The sequence below is a fragment of the Arachis hypogaea genome, chromosome 11 (assembly GCF_003086295.3).
Source record: "Arachis hypogaea cultivar Tifrunner chromosome 11, arahy.Tifrunner.gnm2.J5K5, whole genome shotgun sequence".
Lineage (NCBI taxonomy): Eukaryota > Viridiplantae > Streptophyta > Magnoliopsida > Fabales > Fabaceae > Arachis > Arachis hypogaea.
The window spans coordinates 146,392,217-146,413,852 of NC_092046.1; the positions used below are offsets into that span (position 1 = coordinate 146,392,217).

At 33.5% G+C, this 21,636-nt stretch overlaps 1 protein-coding gene across 4 annotated transcripts; it reads right to left on the reverse strand.

Annotated features, from left to right (window-relative positions):
• Positions 1 to 16,426: 16,426 nt before the first annotated feature.
• On the reverse strand, positions 16,427 to 21,096 carry LOC112723399 (class V chitinase). 4 transcript variants are annotated; one of them, XM_025774772.3, is made up of 7 exons: positions 20,775 to 21,096; positions 20,137 to 20,647; positions 19,939 to 20,036; positions 19,015 to 19,099; positions 18,841 to 18,915; positions 16,822 to 18,704; positions 16,427 to 16,657 (listed from the first exon to the last, which is right to left on the reverse strand). In XM_025774772.3, exons 6-7 carry the CDS (start codon positions 17,909 to 17,911, stop codon positions 16,584 to 16,586), a joined length of 1,164 nt encoding a protein of 387 aa, XP_025630557.2. In that variant the 5' UTR covers positions 17,912 to 18,704; positions 18,841 to 18,915; positions 19,015 to 19,099; positions 19,939 to 20,036; positions 20,137 to 20,647; positions 20,775 to 21,096; the 3' UTR covers positions 16,427 to 16,583. The 4 variants fall into 4 exon arrangements, with proteins under 4 accessions (XP_025630557.2, XP_072064076.1, XP_072064077.1 ...); XM_072207975.1 differs by having other exon boundaries at positions 19,015 to 19,167; XM_072207976.1 differs by having other exon boundaries at positions 19,015 to 19,096; positions 20,775 to 21,060.
• Between the last annotated feature and the right edge of the window lie 540 nt (positions 21,097 to 21,636).

The following is a 21,636-nucleotide window of genomic DNA, read 5'->3' on the forward strand; positions in this document are numbered from 1 at the left end:
ACTTTTTCATATACTATATAGTATCTCGTATTATGTATGTATTTATTTTATTTATAATTATTCATATAAAATTGGTTGAAGTAATTTGTATATAAAGAAAATATAAATATTCAGCTTGCCACTCTAGTACTCGATCACTCTATCTCTGAGGTTCTCTTAACAAGAGAGAAGCTCCATACAGTAGCAGTTGACATCCGTGGTACGTGCTTAACAGCCATAAACAAGTTAAGTTAAAATAAACAAATTTAGATTTCAAGATCTTTTCTCTCTATTATTATTTAGTATTTTTTTGTTGGTGTCGTATTATTATTTAGTATGATACGAAATGCATAATTTTCTTTGGTTATTTAGTAGGAAAAGTAATATATTCAACAATAGGCGAGGAAGTCGCGTCAACGTAGGACCTAGGAGGCTCCAAACTTAATTGCACCCATGGATTATACTAGCAGAAGATTCGTCCAATGCACGGGTTGAAAAATTGGCCCAAAATACATAAGTAGTCTAATGTGTTGAATTATTAATTAAATGTAATAAATTTTTTTATTCTATCACAACTCAAAATATATAAGTATCCTTTTTTAATTTCTCACAGTTTGCATAAATATTTATGTTTTTTGAAACATTCATTTTGATTAGCACTTTTTAAAATTGACTATACATGTCTTGTTTCAAAGTATATTGTATCTTGTTCAACTTCATAAATTATGCGAATACAACTTAAAAATATAAACAATATAATTCAGAAGGTAAACATGAATAAGAACCATAACCAATATAATTTATGTATATTAAATTTTTTTTTGATTTATCGTGTTAAGATAATTTATTTTACAAAAATATAAGTCGTCATTTTTGAATGCTAATAGAGGTCTATTAAAAAGAGAGAGCCAAATGCATAAAAAGACAAAAAATTTAAGGATTTAAAAAAATATTACTTTGACCTTTTATTCTGTTTAAATACTAATTGAAGAAAGAGAAAAAAAAAATGAATATTTAAAATATCTCATCAAACTTGTTATTTTCTAAGATCAAAGAAAGAAGAAGAATGATAAGTGTAAAACTTCTTTGTCCAACTTCAACTCGTTCCTACAAATCTCTCAACCATTACCTTTTAATCAAAATCATGAGAATGGGTTAAAAAATTTTAATGAATTGTTATTTAAAAAGGCACACAGGTGAATTTGAAACTCAATTTGGTTGTAACAAAAAAAAAGACAAACAGAAATTACGAAAATAAAAAATAGTAAAATAACAGGTAACAACTTTTCAAGATACAAAATAAGGACGACAGCAGTTAGAATTGAAACATTAAATTTTATAGATTTTCTCACTTTTTACAACAAAAATATTTTATTATTCCAAAGACATAAAATTATATCTTTTAAAAATCAAAGAAATAGAAAGGTCAAAATTAAGAAATATGGCATGAGTAATCCAAAGATTAAAAAAGTTATTTAATAAAAAAAAAATTATTTTATATATTGCATTCCTCAAACATATCTAGATGTCTCAAAATTAAAATTTTTTAATAATTAATATTTTTTCAAAAAAAAATAGGTTTCTTTTCTCCGATTTTAAATATTAAATAATAAAAAAAATTATCACCCCCTATCAATCCAACAATTAATAGTACCTCACTGTAATACAAATATACAAACATATTATATAAATACAAACTTAGTTGTTGTAGAATACATTGTGTGCTTCAAAATGTGAAAATACGTCTCAAACAAAGAAGAGAGTGTTTCAGATTGCATTTGTCTCCTCTCCGTAACATTTGGGACAAACGATGCAGCCTTGTACCCAGCTTCAACCTATAGAAAGCATCAATTTAATGTTATCTCAAAAATAACCAGAACAATCATAATATGTAATTTATCATTTATATATAAAAATTACCTCCTTCTTTGCCTTAGAGATCAATTCATGCTTACTTCTCTTTCTGTCATTATCTGGCAACTGATTTGATGTTTTCATGTTTTTTCTCCTTATTTTTCTTATTTTTAAATTTTTGATCCTCGTCGTTTTTCTCAGACTTTCCAAGATCTTTTTAAGATTGCCAATAAACATAGTGCCATTAAACATCACTGCGAACTTGGGTATAACTTTTAAGATTTTCAATTCAGAAGCTATGGTAATGTGATCACTATCCTATTTCTATGTGCAGAATGAAAGGTAGAAAAAATATTAAAAGACAAGGTATACATTCCAAATCACAATATGCAAGATCAGGACAATCAATTAAGTATATTGTGTGCCTTTTAAGTAAATGGGTATATTTTTTTCAACTATAACTTGCAATCTAGTACCTATTATATGGTGCCTTTTAAATTGTAAATGGGTATATTTTTTCCAACTATAACTTACAATCCAATTCTACTTATATACCCTTAGAGAGAAGTTCTTTGAAATTATAAATCATAGTCTTTCGAACAGTAGTTTGTATTTTGCATCCCTACCAATCAACACAAATTACAACAAATATTTGATAAATGACAAATGGAATAAAGAGAAAAATAAATTTAAATGAAATAAAATTTGAGACATCGATATAAAAAAAGTAAGGAGAAACACATCTAAATACAAAAAAAAATCCAAAAAAATTTAATAGATTTAGACCACTATAACTCACAGATTCATCAACCAAAATTATCTCCATAAAATTTGGGAGAAGCTGACCAGTAAAAATAGGAACAGTCCAAAGCCTAATCACCCTAACTTTGAAGTTCCATGCTTCTTTTTCAGGATTAATCTTATTAACCATATTCACGACAGTTCTCATCTTAAAATGTAATTAAAGGAGTGAAAGAGAAAACAGATTTCAGTCAATAAAACAGCAACTAAAACACATACAATAGCAACATGAATGTGAGAAAAATGTGACATGATCAAGAAATTTTGCCTTTATTTATAAACACACATCAATTGAGTAATTTGAATTTTGAAATATATAGAATCCTTATTTTTGGAGAAAAAAAAACAAGATAGAGATTTGAAAGATATTGATTGACCTTAGATATCAATCAAAAGATATTTGCGGACTCCACTAAATAATCCTATATATAGGCCCTAAGCTAACAACAATTGATACACAAATAAGGTATATAATAAATAGTAAGCTATATTATATTAATCTTAAGTTATCATCTATATAAATTATGAGCTAACAGCAAGAGAGAGGATGAGAGAGAAGAAAAAGATAACAAAAAGAACATGAAGCAACACTTAGAGAAAAGGGAGAACCAAAATAAAAAAAAAAAACTTATGCATAGATCCAAGAGTGGTAGACTTAGATGAGGACATCTTCTAGTATAGACATCATTATTTTATTAGGCTTTCTTTCTATATTATTAGATTTTCAATCAAAATAATATCATATTCCCAATGAAGATATACACAAACTAATTATCTATGTAGTTAAATACCAAAAAACAAAGTACCCCATCAATAAAATTCAAAAATTGTGCTCAAAAGAAAAAAAATACAATCATAGAATGAAGATATAAACAAAAAAGAGTAACAAATAGGGATAAATTTCTTACTAATTTTATTTACGAAAATATGACAACAGAATCAAATACTCAAACTTCTCAAAAAAAGAATCAACATAAGCTTGATAGTTAAATAGACCAACTACTCAGGCCACTCTCCAGACAGCTCCAAGATTACGAATCTCATTAGCTCCATCAATTCATAAGCTTAAAGCTACTTGAAGAGTGGTCTGACCAACCCAAGGGACAGATCAATCCAATAATCCCAACCTCGAAAACTTCAAAAAAATCATGTGACTAATATAAGAAGTTGTAGTATTTGATTCTCATAACACAATGTTCATTACTAAAGAAACAAAAGAAACAAAGACAACAAAAAAGAATGAAAAAAAAAGTTTGAATTAATCTTCTAACAACCATAACAAAATCTCCAGCCAAAAGTATTTATAGATTAAAAATTAAATAAATAAGGAGTATTTCTAAAATTAAAAACCAAGCAAATAAAAACTTAAAAATGAGCAGATGAAACAAAGAACAAAATGTAAAATAGTAACAAAATACACAACGACTCTACATAAAACAACTTAAGAAAGCTAGCATCTAAAATTGAACAAAAAAAATGTGTCACTGATCAACATTTTTCAAAATTTTCCAATAGCACTTTATAGAACAGTATTCTAATTATTTTTCACAATCTAATTATTATACAAACAAAATCTAGTTACCAATAACACACAAGAAAAAAACTAAAAACAAAAAAAGTACAAAGATATATTTGGCTCTCAATTCTTTTGTGTGGGACAATTAAAAAAAATGGATATATAAACTCAAGTACAATTCAAACACCGTAGGATAACCAAAAAAAAAAAAAGATAAACACTTACTCATCTTATTTCAAAAGAATGACGAACAAAACCGAGAAATAAAATTAGTAGGTGCTTATCTTTTTTGTTATAAATCACATTTTTGTAAATAAAATTAATAAAATTGTACCCCAAATTTCATAAAAACAAATAACTAAATCCAAATAACATCGATATACAATTCAATTGGTGTAATAATACAAATCAACCTAATCTTGTTACTAATTTTATTTTAGAAAAGAAAAAAATAAAATATGTATTTCTAAAGTAAATAACCAAGAAGATAAAAACCAGCACAACAGTAAAACAAAGAAAAAAAAAATAAAGAATTACATCAAATCACAAACCAAAAATATGATTTTCTAATAAAGTCAACATCATCATCTATAAAGTATAAAATATTTTTTAACAAAAATCAACACTAACCAAAATAAAAAGACACACATATCACTATCTTCTAAATATATTACCAATACTCAAGGAATGAAGAAACAATTCAATCAATTGTAACCAAAATTACAAAAAAAAATAAATAAATAACTAAGTTTAAAACAAAATCTAATTACAAAAAACACACAAGAAAAAAAAACTAAAAAACAAAAAAGGTAGATAGATAAATTTGACTTCAATTCCATTGTGTGGAATAATTGAAAAAAATAGACATATGAAAAATTGAAGTACAATTCAAGCTCTGTAGGATAATTAAAAAATAAATAAATACTTACTCATCTTATTTTAAAAGAATGTTAAATAAAACCAAAAAAAAAAAAAATTAGCAAGTGGTTATCTTTTTTTGATATAAAAGAGAAATTGCAATATATAGAATCTCAACGTATAGAATTTCATGGGTTTTCCAAATTTTTCACCAAAAATTTATTATTTAATTGCATAAAATTATATCATTTAAGATTGAAGAAAATAAATTTTAAAATTAAGAAATATGACATTCATAATAAAAAGATTAAAACTGATTTAGTATCAACAGTGAAGATAAAATAAATATGTAGAGAAGATAAAAACTAAAAAAATTAGGAGTCTTTCTAAAATAAATAACCAAGCAGAGAAGAACTTAATCATGAGACGAACAAACAAAGAACAAAATAAATAATAATAATAAGACACATAACTTTTCAAAATACAACTTAAACGAATGAAACAACTGAAATTGGACCCTATAAATTGGGAGAAAATATTTCTTGCAGGGATAGGGAGAAGACACGGTTTGAATTTGAGGGATATGGAGGCATTGTGACGCAGGAGCAAGTACGGTTAGTAAGTTAATTATATTAGTTAATTGTAATAAGAGAATACAAGTCCCATATTGTTTAGGATAGTGAACTTTGTGTTATATTTTAGTCCCACATCGTCCGAGTCATGAAGGTTTTTCCTTCTCCCACTAGTATAAATAACTTATGTACCTTTTATTTATGAAATAGAGTTGAAGTTTATTTTTGAATACGAAATAAGGTTTGTGCTTATTTTCCTCTAGATTTTTTGAGAGTAAGAGGTGCATCCTTGACTTGGCCAACCAAGGTGGGTCTATGGCTATTTTCACCATAGTGGGGTTGCTAACCTCGCCAAGATTGGTGAATCTAAACTATGTCACCATATTGGGGTTGTTAACTGATGCACCACTATTTCGTGGTACATCTTGTGCTTAACTTAGGGGATTTTATCACCTTTTACCCACATTTATTCAATGAAATAGCATGGTTTCATGACTGTCTCCTATAGTGTGCTAAAGTGTGAAAACATGCTTTTTAGACCCTTAATTGGTTGATCTTAATTCACCTTTGATTCCACTAGATGCCTTGATGTGTTTGTTAGTGAATTCAGGTTGGAAAGGATAGGAATGGATCAAAGGGATGGAGAGGAAAAGTGATGCACCACTATTTCGTGATACATCTTGTGCTTAATTGAGTGGATTTTATCCACTATTCTTACACTTATTCATATAAATTGCATAGTTTTACAATTCCTCCCTTATTCCTTAATATATGTGAAAATATGTTTCCTAGACCCATAGAATTATTAATTTTAATTGTCCTTTATTACTATTCGATGCCGTGATCTGTGTGTTGAGTATTTTCAGGCTTTATAAGGCAGGAATGACTTAGAGAACAGAAAGGAAACATGCAAAAGTGGAAGGAACGCACGAAAATGAAGTTTTGACGGAAATGGCAGCGACGCGCACGCATGGACGACGCGGACGCGTGACTCGCGCAGAACCCAAGCGACGCGCACGCGTGGACGACGCGAACGCATGTCTAGCGCAAAGCACAAGCAACGTGTATGCGTGACTGACGCGTACGCGTGACAAGGAAAACTTTTCAATGACGCGCACGCGTGACCCACGCGCAAGCGTGACGGACGCCACGTGCAGAAAATTACATAAAACGTCCCCAGCGATTTCTAGACTCCTTTTCGGCCCAAATCCAAGCCCAGAAAACACAGATTAGAGACTATAAAGTGGGAGAATGCATCCATTCAAGGAACAAGAGACACAACATTCATTATTCACAATTTTAGTTTTAGATGTAGTTTTTCTAGAGAGAGAGGCTCTCTCATCTCTCTTAGCTTTTAGGATTTAGGATTTCTCTTAGGTTAGGTTTACTTCTTCTTCATTGCAGGTTCAATGTTCCTTTACTTTGGTTTCTCTTCTATTTTTATTTATTTTATTACTTTGATTTATGAATTCTCATGTTAGATTTGATTTTCTTATTTAATACACATTGAGGTATTTCAGATTTATGATTGCTTTCTTCTCTTTAGGATATAAATAATTTGGATTTTTCTACATTTGCTTTGGTTGAGTAATTGGTGACACTTGAGTTATCAAACTCAGCTGTTATTAAAAATTGGAATTTGCTGATTGATTTGGATCCCTCTAAAACTAGTCTTTCTATAAGAGTTGACTAGGACTTGAGGAATCAAATTGATTAGTCCACTTGACTTTCCTTTATTTAGTAAGGGTTAACTAAGTGAGAGCAATAAACAATTTTTTTCACACCTGATAAGGATAACTAGGATGGAAATTCCAGTTCTTATACCTTGCAATGGTTTTCATGATAATTAATTTACTTTATTGCCAGTTTATTTTCCTGTTCCCTATTTCAAAACCCAAGAATATACTTTTTCCATAACCAATAATAAACACACATCCCTGCAATTCTTTGAGAGACAACCAAAGGTTTCAATACTTCGGTTATAAATTTTATTGGGTTTTGTTACTTGTGACAACCAAAATTTTTGTACGAAAGAATTCTCTGTTGGTTTAGAAACTATACTTACAACGTGATTATTCTGATCAAGTTAACCCTTACTAAATAAAGGAAAGTCAAGTGGACTAATCAACTTGATTCTTCAAGTCCTAGTCAACTTCTATGGAAAGACTAACTTTAGAGGGATCCAAATCAATCAGCAAATTCCAATTTTTAATCAACAGCTGAGTTTGATAACTCAAGTATCACCAATTACTCAACCAAAGCAAAGGGAGAAAAATCCAAATTATTTATATCCTAAAGAGAAGAAAGCAATCATAAATCTGAAATACCTCAATGTGTATTAAATAAGAAAATCAAATTCAACATAGGGATTCATAAACCATATTGAGAAAATAAACAAATAAAGTAATAGAATAAATAAAAGTAGAAAACAACATAAATTAAGGAACATTGAACTTGGAATGAAGAAGAAGTAAACCTAACCTTTAAGAGGAATCCTAATCCTAAATCCTAAGAGAGAGGAGAGAGCCTCTCTCTCTAGAAACTACATCTAAACCCTAAAATTGTAAATTATGAATGTTGTTTTATGAATTGATGCATTCCCCCACTTTATAGCCTATAATATGTGTTTTTTGGACAAAAAACTGGATTAAAAACAGCCCAGAAATCGCTAGGGGCGAATTCTGCAACTTTCTGCACGTGGCGTCCGTCACGCGTGCGCGTAGGTCATGCGTGCACGTCATTTGGAAGTTTTCCTTGTCACAGGTACGCGTCAGTCACGCGTACGTGTCGCTTGGGTTCTGCGCGAGTCACGCGTTCGCGTCGTCCATGCGTGCGCATCACTGCCATTTCTGTCAAAACTTCATTTTCGCGTGTTCCTTCCTCTTTTGCATGTTTCCTTCCTATTCTCTAAGCCATTCCTGCCCTATAAAGCCTGAAAATACTCAACACACAGATCACGACATCGAATGATAATAAAGGACAATTAAAATTAATAATTTTATGGTCTAGGAAACATATTTTCACATATATTAAGGAATAAGGGAGGAATTGTAAAACCATGCAATTTATATGAATAAGTGAGCAAAGACTTGATAGAAATCACTCAATTGAGCATAATATAAATCATAAAATAGTGGTTTATCAACCTCCCCACACTTAAACATTAGCATGTCCTCATGCTAAGTTCAAGAGAACTAAAAAAGTGAAGAGGAATGGTAGGATGTCTGAAATCCAACCTATTTATATGAATGCAACTACATCCAAAATGCTTTTACCTACTTGGTCAAAGTAAACAAATCTTCCAAGAACAGACATGAACTGGATTTCACTAATTCAAATTATAAAAAATGAAGTATAAATAACTTGCAAGAAGAAAATATCTCATGAAAGCCGGAAACAAGGAATCGAACATCGAATTTGTTCTTAGTCTTATTTCATTTTATTTTTATTAGTGTTCATTCATAAATTCTGCATATTCATCTGCATTTTACATTCTGCATAAAAAAAGGGATCGACACGCAAGCGTCTACAACGCGCACGCATCGTTTGTATATGCGCAACCAAACAGAGAGTTGCGCGAGAGACGCGTGGGAAGGGTGTGTGGCGCACAAGCCACCCACGCGTACGCATACCCCACGCATACGCGTCCCCTACAAAAAGTTCAACCCACACGTAAGCGTCAGCGACCCGTACGCGTGGGCATGAAAATCGGCGTAAAACCGTGTTGAACAGAGAGTTGTGATGGTCTGGGGTTGGCACTGTGCTAGAGGCACAACATCATACGCGTGCGCGTCCTTTCACTTCCCGACGCGTACGCGTCACATGGTTAATGTAGTTTTCATGCGCACGCGAGCCCTGTGTGCGCGCGTCGCGTCCCTTTCTCATCCCCTTCTCCTTTCTTCTCTCCTTTCTTCTTCTTTCTTCCTTCTTTCTTACTTTCTTCTTCTTCATTCCTTTAACCTCTCATCCTTATTCTCTTTTATTCTATTTTACTTAACTTATTTGCATACTTTCATTCATTGTATTTTGATTTTGTGCATGTTCTTATTTTTTCATTGGTGTTAAATTTTCTTATTCAATTGTTGCACCTTTTCTTGAATTATTCTAGTGCTTCATAACTTGTTTTATTCTGATCGGGTATTATTATTCATAAGTCAATGCTAATTTTTGTAATACTAGTATTCCTTTTGCATTGATATGCACTTATACTATCTTGTATTACCCACACTCTCTCCCCTGTTGTTGCAATTTTTGTACTATTGATATGCCGTTTGCTTCTATTATCTTCTCACATACATGTTGTAGCTACCATGTAATTGAGACTCATTATTTGGTATTAACCCAACCATATTTTATCTGTTTTCTATCTTTGTTTTTGGGTTACTTTTCTTTTTTTTCCTCTTCTTTCAGGATGGCCACCAAGAAGGGAGAGGAAAAATTTCTTAATGGGGAGACAAACAAGTCTATCTGCACATTCTTTAGAGAAAGAGCAGCAGTTGTAACTCACAACCCCTGTCCACTTGCACGTCTCAGCATGCACTGAGGACGGTGCAACCTTTAAGTGTGGGGAGGTCGATATCGACTTCCGCGGGTTAGTACTTCCTGACTCAACACCAATGTTTAACTTTTTTTTTTGTTAAATTAGTTGTTGCATTTGCATGTTTGTTTGATTTTGTGCATATTTTACTACTTGGTTGAAGTAATGTTTTCTTTTTCAAGAAACTTTTTTATAGCATTTCACTAATTTGAATTAAACTTTTTGAAAAACTTGTTTGAAAAAATATTACATTGGAATATGGTTTAGAGCTCGAACACACAAAACCAGTGAGATTTTGAGCTTATTTGATTGATTGTATTTTATCAACCAATATTTTTTTTTTTTTTGTTGTTCTCTCTAAAATTGTGATCTATATCTTGCTTGATTCTATATTTCCATGGTTTAATGTATGCATATACTTATATGATTGAGACCTTGTTTCACTTAGCTTACATACCCATATGATCTTACCCTTTCATTATCCTTTGCAAACCAAAGTTGAGCCTATTTTATCCCTATGTTCTTTACTTTAGCTCATCACTAACTCTAAGCGAAAAACAATAAGATCCTTAATTTGAATCCTTGATTAGCTTAGACTAGTGAAAGTGCTCATGAATTAAGTGTGAAAAAAGTGGGTTTGGAAACGTTTGGTTTGGGAACTGAGTATGTTAGACTTTGTGTGAAAATGTGAAAAATGTTAAGAACATGTTTATGCATTCAATACCTTAATCATATGCATTGAAAAAGGAAAGAAAAAATAGATTAAGAAAAGAAAATAGAAAAAGAAAAAAAAAAGAGAAAATAAATAAATAAATAAATAAATAAATAAATAAAAAGGGGACAAAATGCCCCAAAGTAAATAGTGATAGCAATGCATATGTACTGTACTAAAAAATTAGAATGTATGAATATGTAGTAAACACATTTAATGGGTAGTTATTGATTTTATATTATGATTATATGGATTGTCCTAAGTTAAGTGGGAAGTTTAGGTTAATTAAGGATTCAGATTTCAGTCCACTTGACCAAATACAATCCTACCTTGACCTTGACTCCATTACAACCCTCAAAAGACCTCTTGATTTGTGTATATGTGAATTAAATTTTTGTTGATTGGTAGAAAAAGAGCAAGTCTTAGAAAGCAAAATTAGTAGAGAATTGAGAGAATCGAACCTTAAACACTTGAGTGATTAGAGTGTATACACTTTCGATGAGGGTTCGATGCTCGATTCTTTGTTCCCGGCTTTCATAAGCTATTTTCTTCTGCAAATCTATTTGTACTTCATTTTTATGATTTGAATTAGTGAAATCCAGTTCATATTTGTTCTTGAAAGGTTTATTTACTTTTCACCAAGTAGGTAAAAGCATTTTGCATGTAATTGCATTCATATAGATAGGTTGCATTTCATACTTTCTACCATTCCCCTTCACTCTTTATAGCTTCTCTTGAGCTTAGCATGAGGACATGCTAATGTTTAAGTGTGGGGAGATTTGATGCACCACTATTTTGTGGGACATCTTGTGCTTAATTGAGTGAATTTTATCCACTATTCTCACACTTATTCATATAAATTGCATGGTCTTACAATTCCTCCCTTATTCCTTAATATATGTGAAAATATGTTTCCTAGACCATAAAATTATTAATTTTAATTGTCCTTTATTACCATTCGATGCCGTGTGTTGAGTATTTTCAGGCTTTATAAGGCAGAAATGGCTTAGAGAACAGAAAGAAAACATGCAAAAGTGGAAGGAACGCGCGAAAATGAAGTTTTGACGGAAATGGCAGCGACGCGCACGCGTGGACGATGGAACGCATGTCTAGCGCAAAGCACAAGCGACGCGTACGCGTGACTGACGCGTACGTGTGACAAGAAAAACTTCCAAATGACGTGCGCACGTGACGGACGCCACGTGCAGAAAATTGCAGAAAATGTCCCCAGCGATTTCTGGACTCCTTTCCGGCCCAAACCCAAACCCAGAAAATACAGATTAGAGACTATAACGTGGGAGAATGCATCCATTCAAGGAACAACAGAGACACAACATTCATTATTCACAATTTTAGTTTTAGAAGTAGTTTTTCTAGAGAGAGAAGCTCTCTCCTCTCTTTTAGTTTTTAGGATTTAGGATTTCTCTTAGGTTAGGTTTACTTCTTCTTCATTCCAGATTCAATGTTTCTTTACTTTGGTTTTTCTTCTATTTTTATTTATTTTATTACTTTGATTTATGAATTCTCATGTTAGATTTGATTTTCTTATTTAATACACATTGAGCTATTTTAGATTTATGATTGCTTTCTTCTCTTTAGGATATAAATAATTTGGATTTTTCTCTCTTTACTTTGGTTGAGTAATTGGTGATACTTGAGTTATCAAACTCATCTGTTGATTGAAAATTGGAATTTGCTTATTGATTTGGATTCCTCTAAAGCTAGTCTTTCCATAGGAGTTGACTAGGACTTGAGGAATCAAATTGATTAGTCCACTTGACTTTTCTTTATTTAGTAAGGGTTAACTAAGTGGGAGCAATAAACAATTTTCGTCACACCTGATAAGGATAACTAGGATGGGATTTCCAGTTCTTATACCTTGCAATGGTTTTCATGATAATTAATTTACTTTATTGCCAGTTTATTTTTCTGTTCCCTATTTCAAAACCCAAGAATATAATTTTTCCATAACCAATAATAAACACACCTCCCTGCAATTCCTTGAGAGACGACCCGAGGTTTCAATACTTCGGTTATAAATTTTATTGGGTTTTGTTACTTGTGACAACCAAAACTTTTGTACGAAAGGATTCTCTGTTGGTTTAGAAACTATACTTACAACATGATTATTCTGATGAAATTCTTTACCAGCAAAAGTCCTCTCGTCAAAAAGCATGCAAGTGGAGAACTCATGAAGAAATAAGGATTTGGGATGCTGAGATCGACACGCACGCGCAGTAGACGAGCACGCGTGGATTGTGGAGTCGCATGGCGACGCGTACGCGCACATGACGCGTACGCATGGAAGCAAAATGTCAAGCGACGCGTACGCGTGACCCACGCATACGCGTCGATGCTCGCACGTGACTCACTTAAAGGCAAAACGGTGGGGCGAATTCTGGGCTTCCCAAGCCCAGATCCAACTTATTTCTGAGGCTATTTAAGGCAGAATTCAAGGGGGAGTCAACACCTTCCAACACATTAGTTTTTGTTTAGTTTAGTTTTGGAGAAAAAGTTAGTTTTTAGAGAGAGAAGCTCTCTCTTCTCTCTAGAATTAGGTTAGAGGTAGATTAGAATTTCTTAGATCTAGGTTAATTTCATGCTTTGATTTACTTTTCCTTTTGTAATTCTTGTTCTTCTACATCTTCTCTATCTAGTTTAGCATTTAATTGTTGTAATTCTTTACTTTTATGTTGATGCACTTTTGTCTCTCCTATTTTCCTTCTAATGCACTTCATGTCTTGATTTTCTTTATTGCTTAATTGAATTATTGTTATTAATTTCCTTGTAATTGAGTAGTGTAGAATTACTTTTATTGCAATGTTATTATGCTTTCTTTTTATGCCTTCCAAGTGTTTGATGAAATGCTTGGAAGGATGTTAGAGTAGATTTTAGTGCTCTTGACTTGGGAAGGTAACTTAGGAATTCTTGAGTCACTAATGTCCAAGTGATTGATAATTGGTAGCCATTGACTCTAGCTTTCATCAATTCAATTAGTGAGTGGCTAGGACTTATGAACCTGGATTGATATAGCTCATTTGACTTTCCTTTACTTGTTAGAGGATGACTTAATGGGATTGATCCTTGTAATTATCATGTTGTGGTTAGTGATAAGGATAGAGATCCTTGACCACCAAACCTTGCCAAGACCTCTTTTGTCATTTGATTTCCTTTGCCATTTATATTTCTTGTCTATTATCTCAAAACCCCAAAACATACTTCATAGCCAATAACAAGAACACTTTATTGCAATTCTTAGGGAGAACGACCCGGAGTTTGAATACTTCGGTTATTAATTTTAGGGGTTTGTACTTGTGACAAACAAATTTTTGCGTGAAAGGATTTTAGTTGGTTTAGAAACTATACTTGCAACGAGAATTTATTTGTGAATTCTTTACCAACCAAAAATCCATTCATCATTAACCTCGCCAAGATTGGTGACCCAAGCGACGTCCTGGCGTTAGTTTGGTATCAGAGCAAGATCGGTTCTTATGGCCTTCACCTTACTTTAGTAGAATTTTATTTGATTTGTGGCTGCAGGTTTTTAGTGTGGATTTTGCTAATGGGATCTTTTGGTTTGGATTCATCAATAAGATCATCTGCTACGAATTTTGTAAAATTTCATCTGATTTGTGAGTGCGAGCCTTTAGTGTGGAGTCACCAATAGAATTTTTTGGTGTGGGTTCATCAATGGGATTGATCATCTGCTGTCACAAGTCTTTTCACGTAAGAGATCTTTCAATAACCCAGAGAGAATGACGCATGAGCAAGTAGGGTTAGTAGGTTAATTATATTAGTTAATTATAATAAGGAAATACAAGTCCCATATTGTTTAGAATAGTGAACTTTGTGTTATATTTTAGTCCCACATCGTCTGAGTCATGAAGGTTTTTCCTTCCCCAACTAGTATAAATAACTTATGTACCTTTTATTTATGAAATAGAGTTGACGTTTATTTTTGAATATGAAATAAGTTTTGTGCTTATTTTTCTCTAGACTTTTTGAGAGTAAGAGGTGTATCCTTGGCTTGGCTAACCAATGTGGATTTATGGCTATTTTCACCATAATGGCCAGGTTGCTAACCTCGCCAAGATTGGTAAATCTAAACTATGTTACCATAGTGGAATTGTTAACCTCACTAAGATTGGTGACCCAAGCGACGTCCCGGCGACGTCACGTTACCAATCGACAACAAAGATGCCTGAAAAAATGATGATTGGACCTTTGTAGCTGCAACCGCCGTTGTCGAGGAAGTGAGATGTGATTCCTCAATTGCCTTGAAGTAAGCCGCCAGGCTAATGCTCTTCGTGAGCGTGTGAAGCCCGCAACAGAGATCTCTATCTCTCAGCATCGCTGGTATTTTTCCGCTTAGCTCGGTGGATTAGAGTTTTCAGATGGAGGTTGACAAAAACGATGTTGAACATACGGTGTTCGGTAGCGAGAGATATGCCTTACGAAAATGAAGAGTGTTAGGACCAGTTTTGTCACATTCGGCCGTCCTTCATTGACTTTTAGATAAGAGTAGATCATGATTTAGCGTTTCAAACGGCTCTACCAAGATATTATATGTTCATTCTGTTGTTTTCTTACTAATTAAGTAATTAATTGATGCATTATTAAAGGATTGATGGAGAGTTTTGGATAAATTAATATTGAGCATCATTGTTTTTATTAATAGAATATGTACTACCTCATACATTATTAGAAAAATAATTAAACTTATTATTTGTATATGTATCGTAACTATTATTATTTATTAATTTGCTTTTTGATAGGAGATTTAATCTCTTTGCAAAATTACTTTTACGGTTGAGTGGTAACACTTGAGACTTCATTTAATTATTATATTAAGGAAACGAAATAATAAATAAGTAGATATTTTTATAATGATATTTTTACATAAAAATATTATTAAATAATTTAATATATTTAGTTAAATATATTTGACTAATCATTTAAAAATTTATAATATTATTTTTATATAAAAATATCATCACGTAAATATTTCTCTAATAAATATTAAGTCAAAGGAATAAAATGTGCCTCCAATAATAATAAAAGGCTTGCTTACGATTATGTAAAAGAAAAACACCCACAAGACCATAAGACATGAAACACAAATACTTAGGCTTAGTTTGGTAAAGCTTTTACTTTTTAAAAGTAGCTTATAAAAGTTAACTTTTAAAAGATAGCTTTTTAAAAGTTGTAACATTTATGTTTGGTAAATCAAATTAAAAATTACTTTTAATAATCACAAGCAACAACAATTGCATTTGGTAAAATAGCTTTTAAAATTTAAAAATACTATAATACATATAAATACAAGCATTAAATTTGAAAATTAGTTAACATATAAGGTTATATTAGACTTTTAAATTTTGAAAAGTACAAGCCAACTTTGAAAAGCTCTATCTTAGGTGCTTTCAAAAGTACCCCAATCTTTTAAAAGCTGCAAGCACAAGCACATGATCTTTTTTATTTACCAAACACAAAATGAGGAGCTTGAGCTTTTAAAAAACACAAGCACCTCTTTGAAAAGCTTTACCAAACCAAGCTTTATTCGATCAATAATTTTTGTGATTTGTAGTCATTAAATAATTATTAATATTTTTAATAGTATAAAATTTCATCCAATAATATAAAATTACTTATTTTTTTTTTATTAATTACATACCAACCAAAATTTAATAAAATTACTAATTCCTAAACTTTTTCAAACTCATTATTATTCTTTCATTGGCTTCATCAAACTAATTATTTAGCTTCTGTCAACCTCTGAGCTGAACCCTGTTGCTCTCCGCGTAAGCTGCTATCCCAAGTATTATAAGCTGCATATATATTCAAATTAAAACGTATATTAATTAAACCATATATATTTAATATTTGATAATAAAGAAAAAATAGCCAAAAACAATCAAAATTTATCTTAAATTAACGAATGTTTGGATATTTATATTAGTATGTATTGATTGAGAAAAGAGAAAACACTAACCGGTTGTAGCAAGGGTGGAAGAGGTGTCATCCCCACTAACCTGCCATGAAAAATATCCAACCATTCCTCTGCCCTTGGCGTATCTGATCTTAGCAGAGACACTCTGAGTATCATCATAACCAATCCAGGTATTCCCAGAATAACAATAATTAGTCACATAAGCTGAGTGATACACTTGTTGTGGCCTTTGATTGTTTATGAAATCTCTAATCTGCCTATACGTCATGCTCCCGGTGGAACTTTGAGCAGGACCAGCAGCAGGAGCAAACAATCCATTATTATTAGGGTTCACCAAATTCCATGCATATCCATAAAACGGCAACCCAAAAGTCAACCTATTAGCGGCAATTCCGAGTCCAATCCACGACGAAACCCCTTCATCTGCACTGAACACTCCTCCAGGGTTGTACAACGGTGCAGGTGGCTGTGTCGAAGAACGATACTGTTCCGGAATGAACAGATCGTACACCATAAGGTTCAACCAGTCCGTGTAGTCGTTAATGGCGGCGATAGGGTAATACTGCAACGAAGATATCTGGTTAGATCCAGCAACGGCAGCTGTCAAAAGCAACGAAGCTCTCCCGGTGTTTCTAGAATCTTCTTGATTAGCTGCTTGCCATTCTTGGAGGAGGAGAGCTAAGTTGTTCCTGTCGGCGTCGGAGGAAGGGTACTCCCAGTCGAGATCCACGCCTCCGAAGCCGTTGGATCTGGCTAGCTGGATGGTGGAGTCTATAAAGGCCTTGCGGGTGCTGCTTTGGCTGGCCATGGCGGAGAAGCGAAGGGACAAGTTGCGGCCGAAGCCTCCGCCAACGGAGAGAAAGGTGTTGACGTTAGGGTTCCGGCGCTTGACGGTCTGAGTGAAGGTAGAGAAGACATTGGAGGGTAAGGTGGCTTGGAAGGTGTTGGCATCAAGGGCGGCGAAAGCACAGTAGAGGTGAGTGTAGAGGGATGAGTCAATAGATGAAGCATCCACCCCACTGTCATAGTACCAGTAACCTCCCTTAACTTGTCCCCATGCTAACCAACTTTGCTGGAATAACAACACAACAATGGTTGTGAAACTCGCTATTGCTATCTTTTTTATGCCCATTTTTCTTGTTCATTATGCATATTTTGTTCGCTAGTCATTACTATATATACATAGACTCTCTAGTAAGTTCACTTAGTAAGAAGAAAATGAAATCAATTAATTAAGTAAGCAAAGCAAGTGGATGGATTTGAAAATTGTAGATCTATGGATAATGTTAAGATGGTGACGTCTGTGGTGAATATAGAGAATCGGTGGCTAAGGTGGTTAAGGAAAAAGAGCCAATCTATAGATGACATCTGTCCTGGAGGGGGGGTAGAAGACCATATTCGTTGACTGTGGTGATACACAATGAAGCCGCTAATTGAGTCACGGTAAATGGTTACGACGCTAAACATAATAATTAACTAAATCAGTGAATCATGGGAATAATAAAAACAGAAATTAAAAGGTAAAATTTAAAAATTCCCAAATGTATAAGCTGTTTGAACAAACATTCAAATCCTTTAGGGAAATTAGAGTTCTATCTTGAATTCGGAGCTCAGTTGTCGGAGGTGGAGGTGAAGGCCATCTTCGATGCCCGCTTCAGTGAGGAAGGTTTCGGAGCACGTTAGCGTCGTTGGTGGAGGAGGCCTCACCCGGCAGCAACATCAGAATCGGCATTTTCATTGGCGACTTGTAGAGAAGAGCGGAAATCGCAGGTTTTGCTCCATTATCGCCTCTTCTCTGTCTCCTTCCCTCTTCCGGTGTCTATCTCTCTCCAAGCTGGAAACCCTGAATCCTGGCAATCGGTGCAGGCACTTTGCCTCCTGCAGTGGTCGTCGTCTCTCTTCCTATCTGCTGCTGGTGTTTTGATCTGTGGAGTGAAAATGTGACAACACCGCTACTGTTACGGAGTTAAAAACGTCATTGCTTACCGGGATTCAAGTGTTTTGGCTATAAGAACAGCGAATAGTTCCGAGAAAAACCAAAATAAGGGTTCAAAAACTAACCGTAAAGGTGGTTGGCAGGTATCATTGCAGCCTTATGGAGTCTAAGGCAAGCATCCTTGCCAACAGAATCAGCACCTATGTATGTATAACAAAACACGGACATTAGAATGAAAGCATTGGGTCTTCAAAAGATAATTGGCATTCAATTTAGATAGTTAGAGATGTGTGACATACATAGTCAACTACTTGCCTCCCCGGTTCTAAAGTCTTTAGGACCTTGCGCGTCATGGCGAAAGTGCAAATTTGGAACAAGTATCTCCTTGAACAAAGTGGAAAGGCCTTTAAATAGCTGCCCATACTTACAATATTTATAAGAGTCAGGTGACTCTTAAAATATCAATTATTAGTGTCAAAATTTGGTTATAGAGTTAGTAAGGGTTTACGAACATGATTAAATAAGAGAAGAAAACCAGAAAAAAGATAATGGTAACAAACGACTAAGTAAGGAAAATAACAATTATAAGGAAATACAAAAGGATATAGGAACATGCCAACAACAGTGAACAGATCCTAAAAAAATAATAATAAGGTACTATTAATCTATTATATTGTGGAAAAATAAATCAGGTTCGGGAAATGAGAAAAAAGTCATACGGCAAAATATAAATCATTATTTATATTCCATAGTTTAATTAGTAACTAAGTAATGGCTTCTGTTGATACATCAGGTATTTGTAATAAACACTTATACTTCGTTGTTGTGATCAGTTAGTTTTTTCCATTCCTGTCTTATATGTAGTAGAAGAATTTTTTCATATATTTATTATTCAAAAATTAATTTTATTTTGTATGTGTACTCAATAACTAAATAAATGAAACATGCAGCTGTGGATAGGCTAACTTTATCTTGTATTCTCTTACCTTTAAGAATTGAATTTCTTTATTTATTCTCTTTACCACAGAAAAAGTCTCGTTTGGTTACATCTCTTTCTTATAGCAAACGAAAATTATCATTTTTTCTTTTTATTTTGGCATACCGAAACTCAATCAAAACCACACCATAGTCCTAGCGATTAAGCGGAGAGTCAAGAAAATAACTTATGCTGCTGTGTCAATCATACAGTGACAAGTAATAATTTCGTTTCAACCAATACTCACTCTGGGTCCAACGCAGTATTAAAGATGTAGGATGCGTTAGCTAGGTGCAATCCATTTATCTCCATGTCCAGAGTAGGTTGAAATGAGACCAGCATACCCTGGACATTGACATCAATAAGTAAAATCAAATCTCATGCAGCAATGGTTCACAGTAAATATAACCAATACCAATAGCTCATCCATATTTAACGAACGAACCTTGGGAATTTTGCTACCAATATTCTCTGCCATAAAATTGCTATCTAGGTGCCTCAATTGCATGAATTTCTGTTGAAGGACTCGAGCCCGAGCAATCTTCACGATCGTATTGGTGACACACGAGCAGTGGGGTTCGTCGCATCCAGTTGAAACCATCGAAGCCGGGAACAGATTTCGCCTCCCCCTAAGACCAGACTTCGTGTTGCTTTCGGTCTTGGAGTTATGCCGTTTGTATGTTCTAAACCTTGGCTGATCCCTCGTAGCAGCGTGTTCGGTTGTAGTATTAATCCTGTTCTTGAACCGGATTGGGTGCGGAGAATTGCTACCCACAATCGGCGATCCGTCCTGCCCACCTATGGCCTAGTGCAGCGTTGCGAGGACATCCTAGTTGAATTGTCCCTGCTTCACAACTATAGCTTTTAAATCCTCTATCTATTGCTGGATCTGCTCAAACTGTGAAGCCATATTTAAGCAGATACCTCCATACCGAGGACGGTTGCTGTGTTTCTTCCTACAAAAGGACAAACCACTATTCTAATCCCGCAGCAAAGATAAATAAATTATTACGTAACCACATTGCAACATATGCGACACACATGGAAATAGGCAAGTAGACGACATAAAGAGACAAGAATTACTTCTGCGAAACCCCCAGGATTGGGGTCTTGCTAAAGCAAGTTTTTTGGCGTCTGGTGTTATACACAAAAGCCGTTGCTGCCCGTTCCTGAACCTCGTCGGAGGAAGAGGAAACGACGACAGGCCCATCAAGTATCTCGATTTCGTTCTCCATTGTGCACGTAACCTGCATACCACCTCAGTCGTCATCATTCAAGGTCGACGGCTTTAGCTGCTATTACTAGGATGGAAGATAGTGTGTGTTCGGGGCTAGAGGAGTTGTGGCATCAAATTCATCTTAACTGGCCTGGTAATGCCAACATTTGTTGGTAATGAACCCTAGGTGAAATTAGAAGATGGGAATAGGCTTGGTTTTTATTGCCTATTTGGGTTGCACATATTCTACTTCTTTTGGAAGCCGAATGAAGGTGTTACGGCCCATCTTTATTATTTTTTTTAGGCTGAGCTACCTTTTTTCATTACTATGTTTTTGTAGTTTTGTTTATGTTCTTTCCTAAAATAAAAATACCGGACAAGGCCTGAGGAGTTAGGCCAACAAAAAGTTTATCTGCAACCCTATTAAAAAAATTAAACTACAACAACAATTCAATTTGGGCCGGACTACAATATATTATAATTTAACATATTAACATATCCAATTCACATTACTTTATATTTCTTTATCGTAGTCTAACAGAAAAGAATATTTAGTTTTTTTTTAAAGAAAAAAATTAAAAGATTATTTAGTTAAGGTAAAAACCTACTTATTAATTGTCAGGGTTAAAACCTACTTAATTAACATATTTTGAATTTCACAAAGCCATTTTAAAATTTTTTGTACTATATTTACACTCAGTACTTAATATTTTTGGATCTCATCTAACT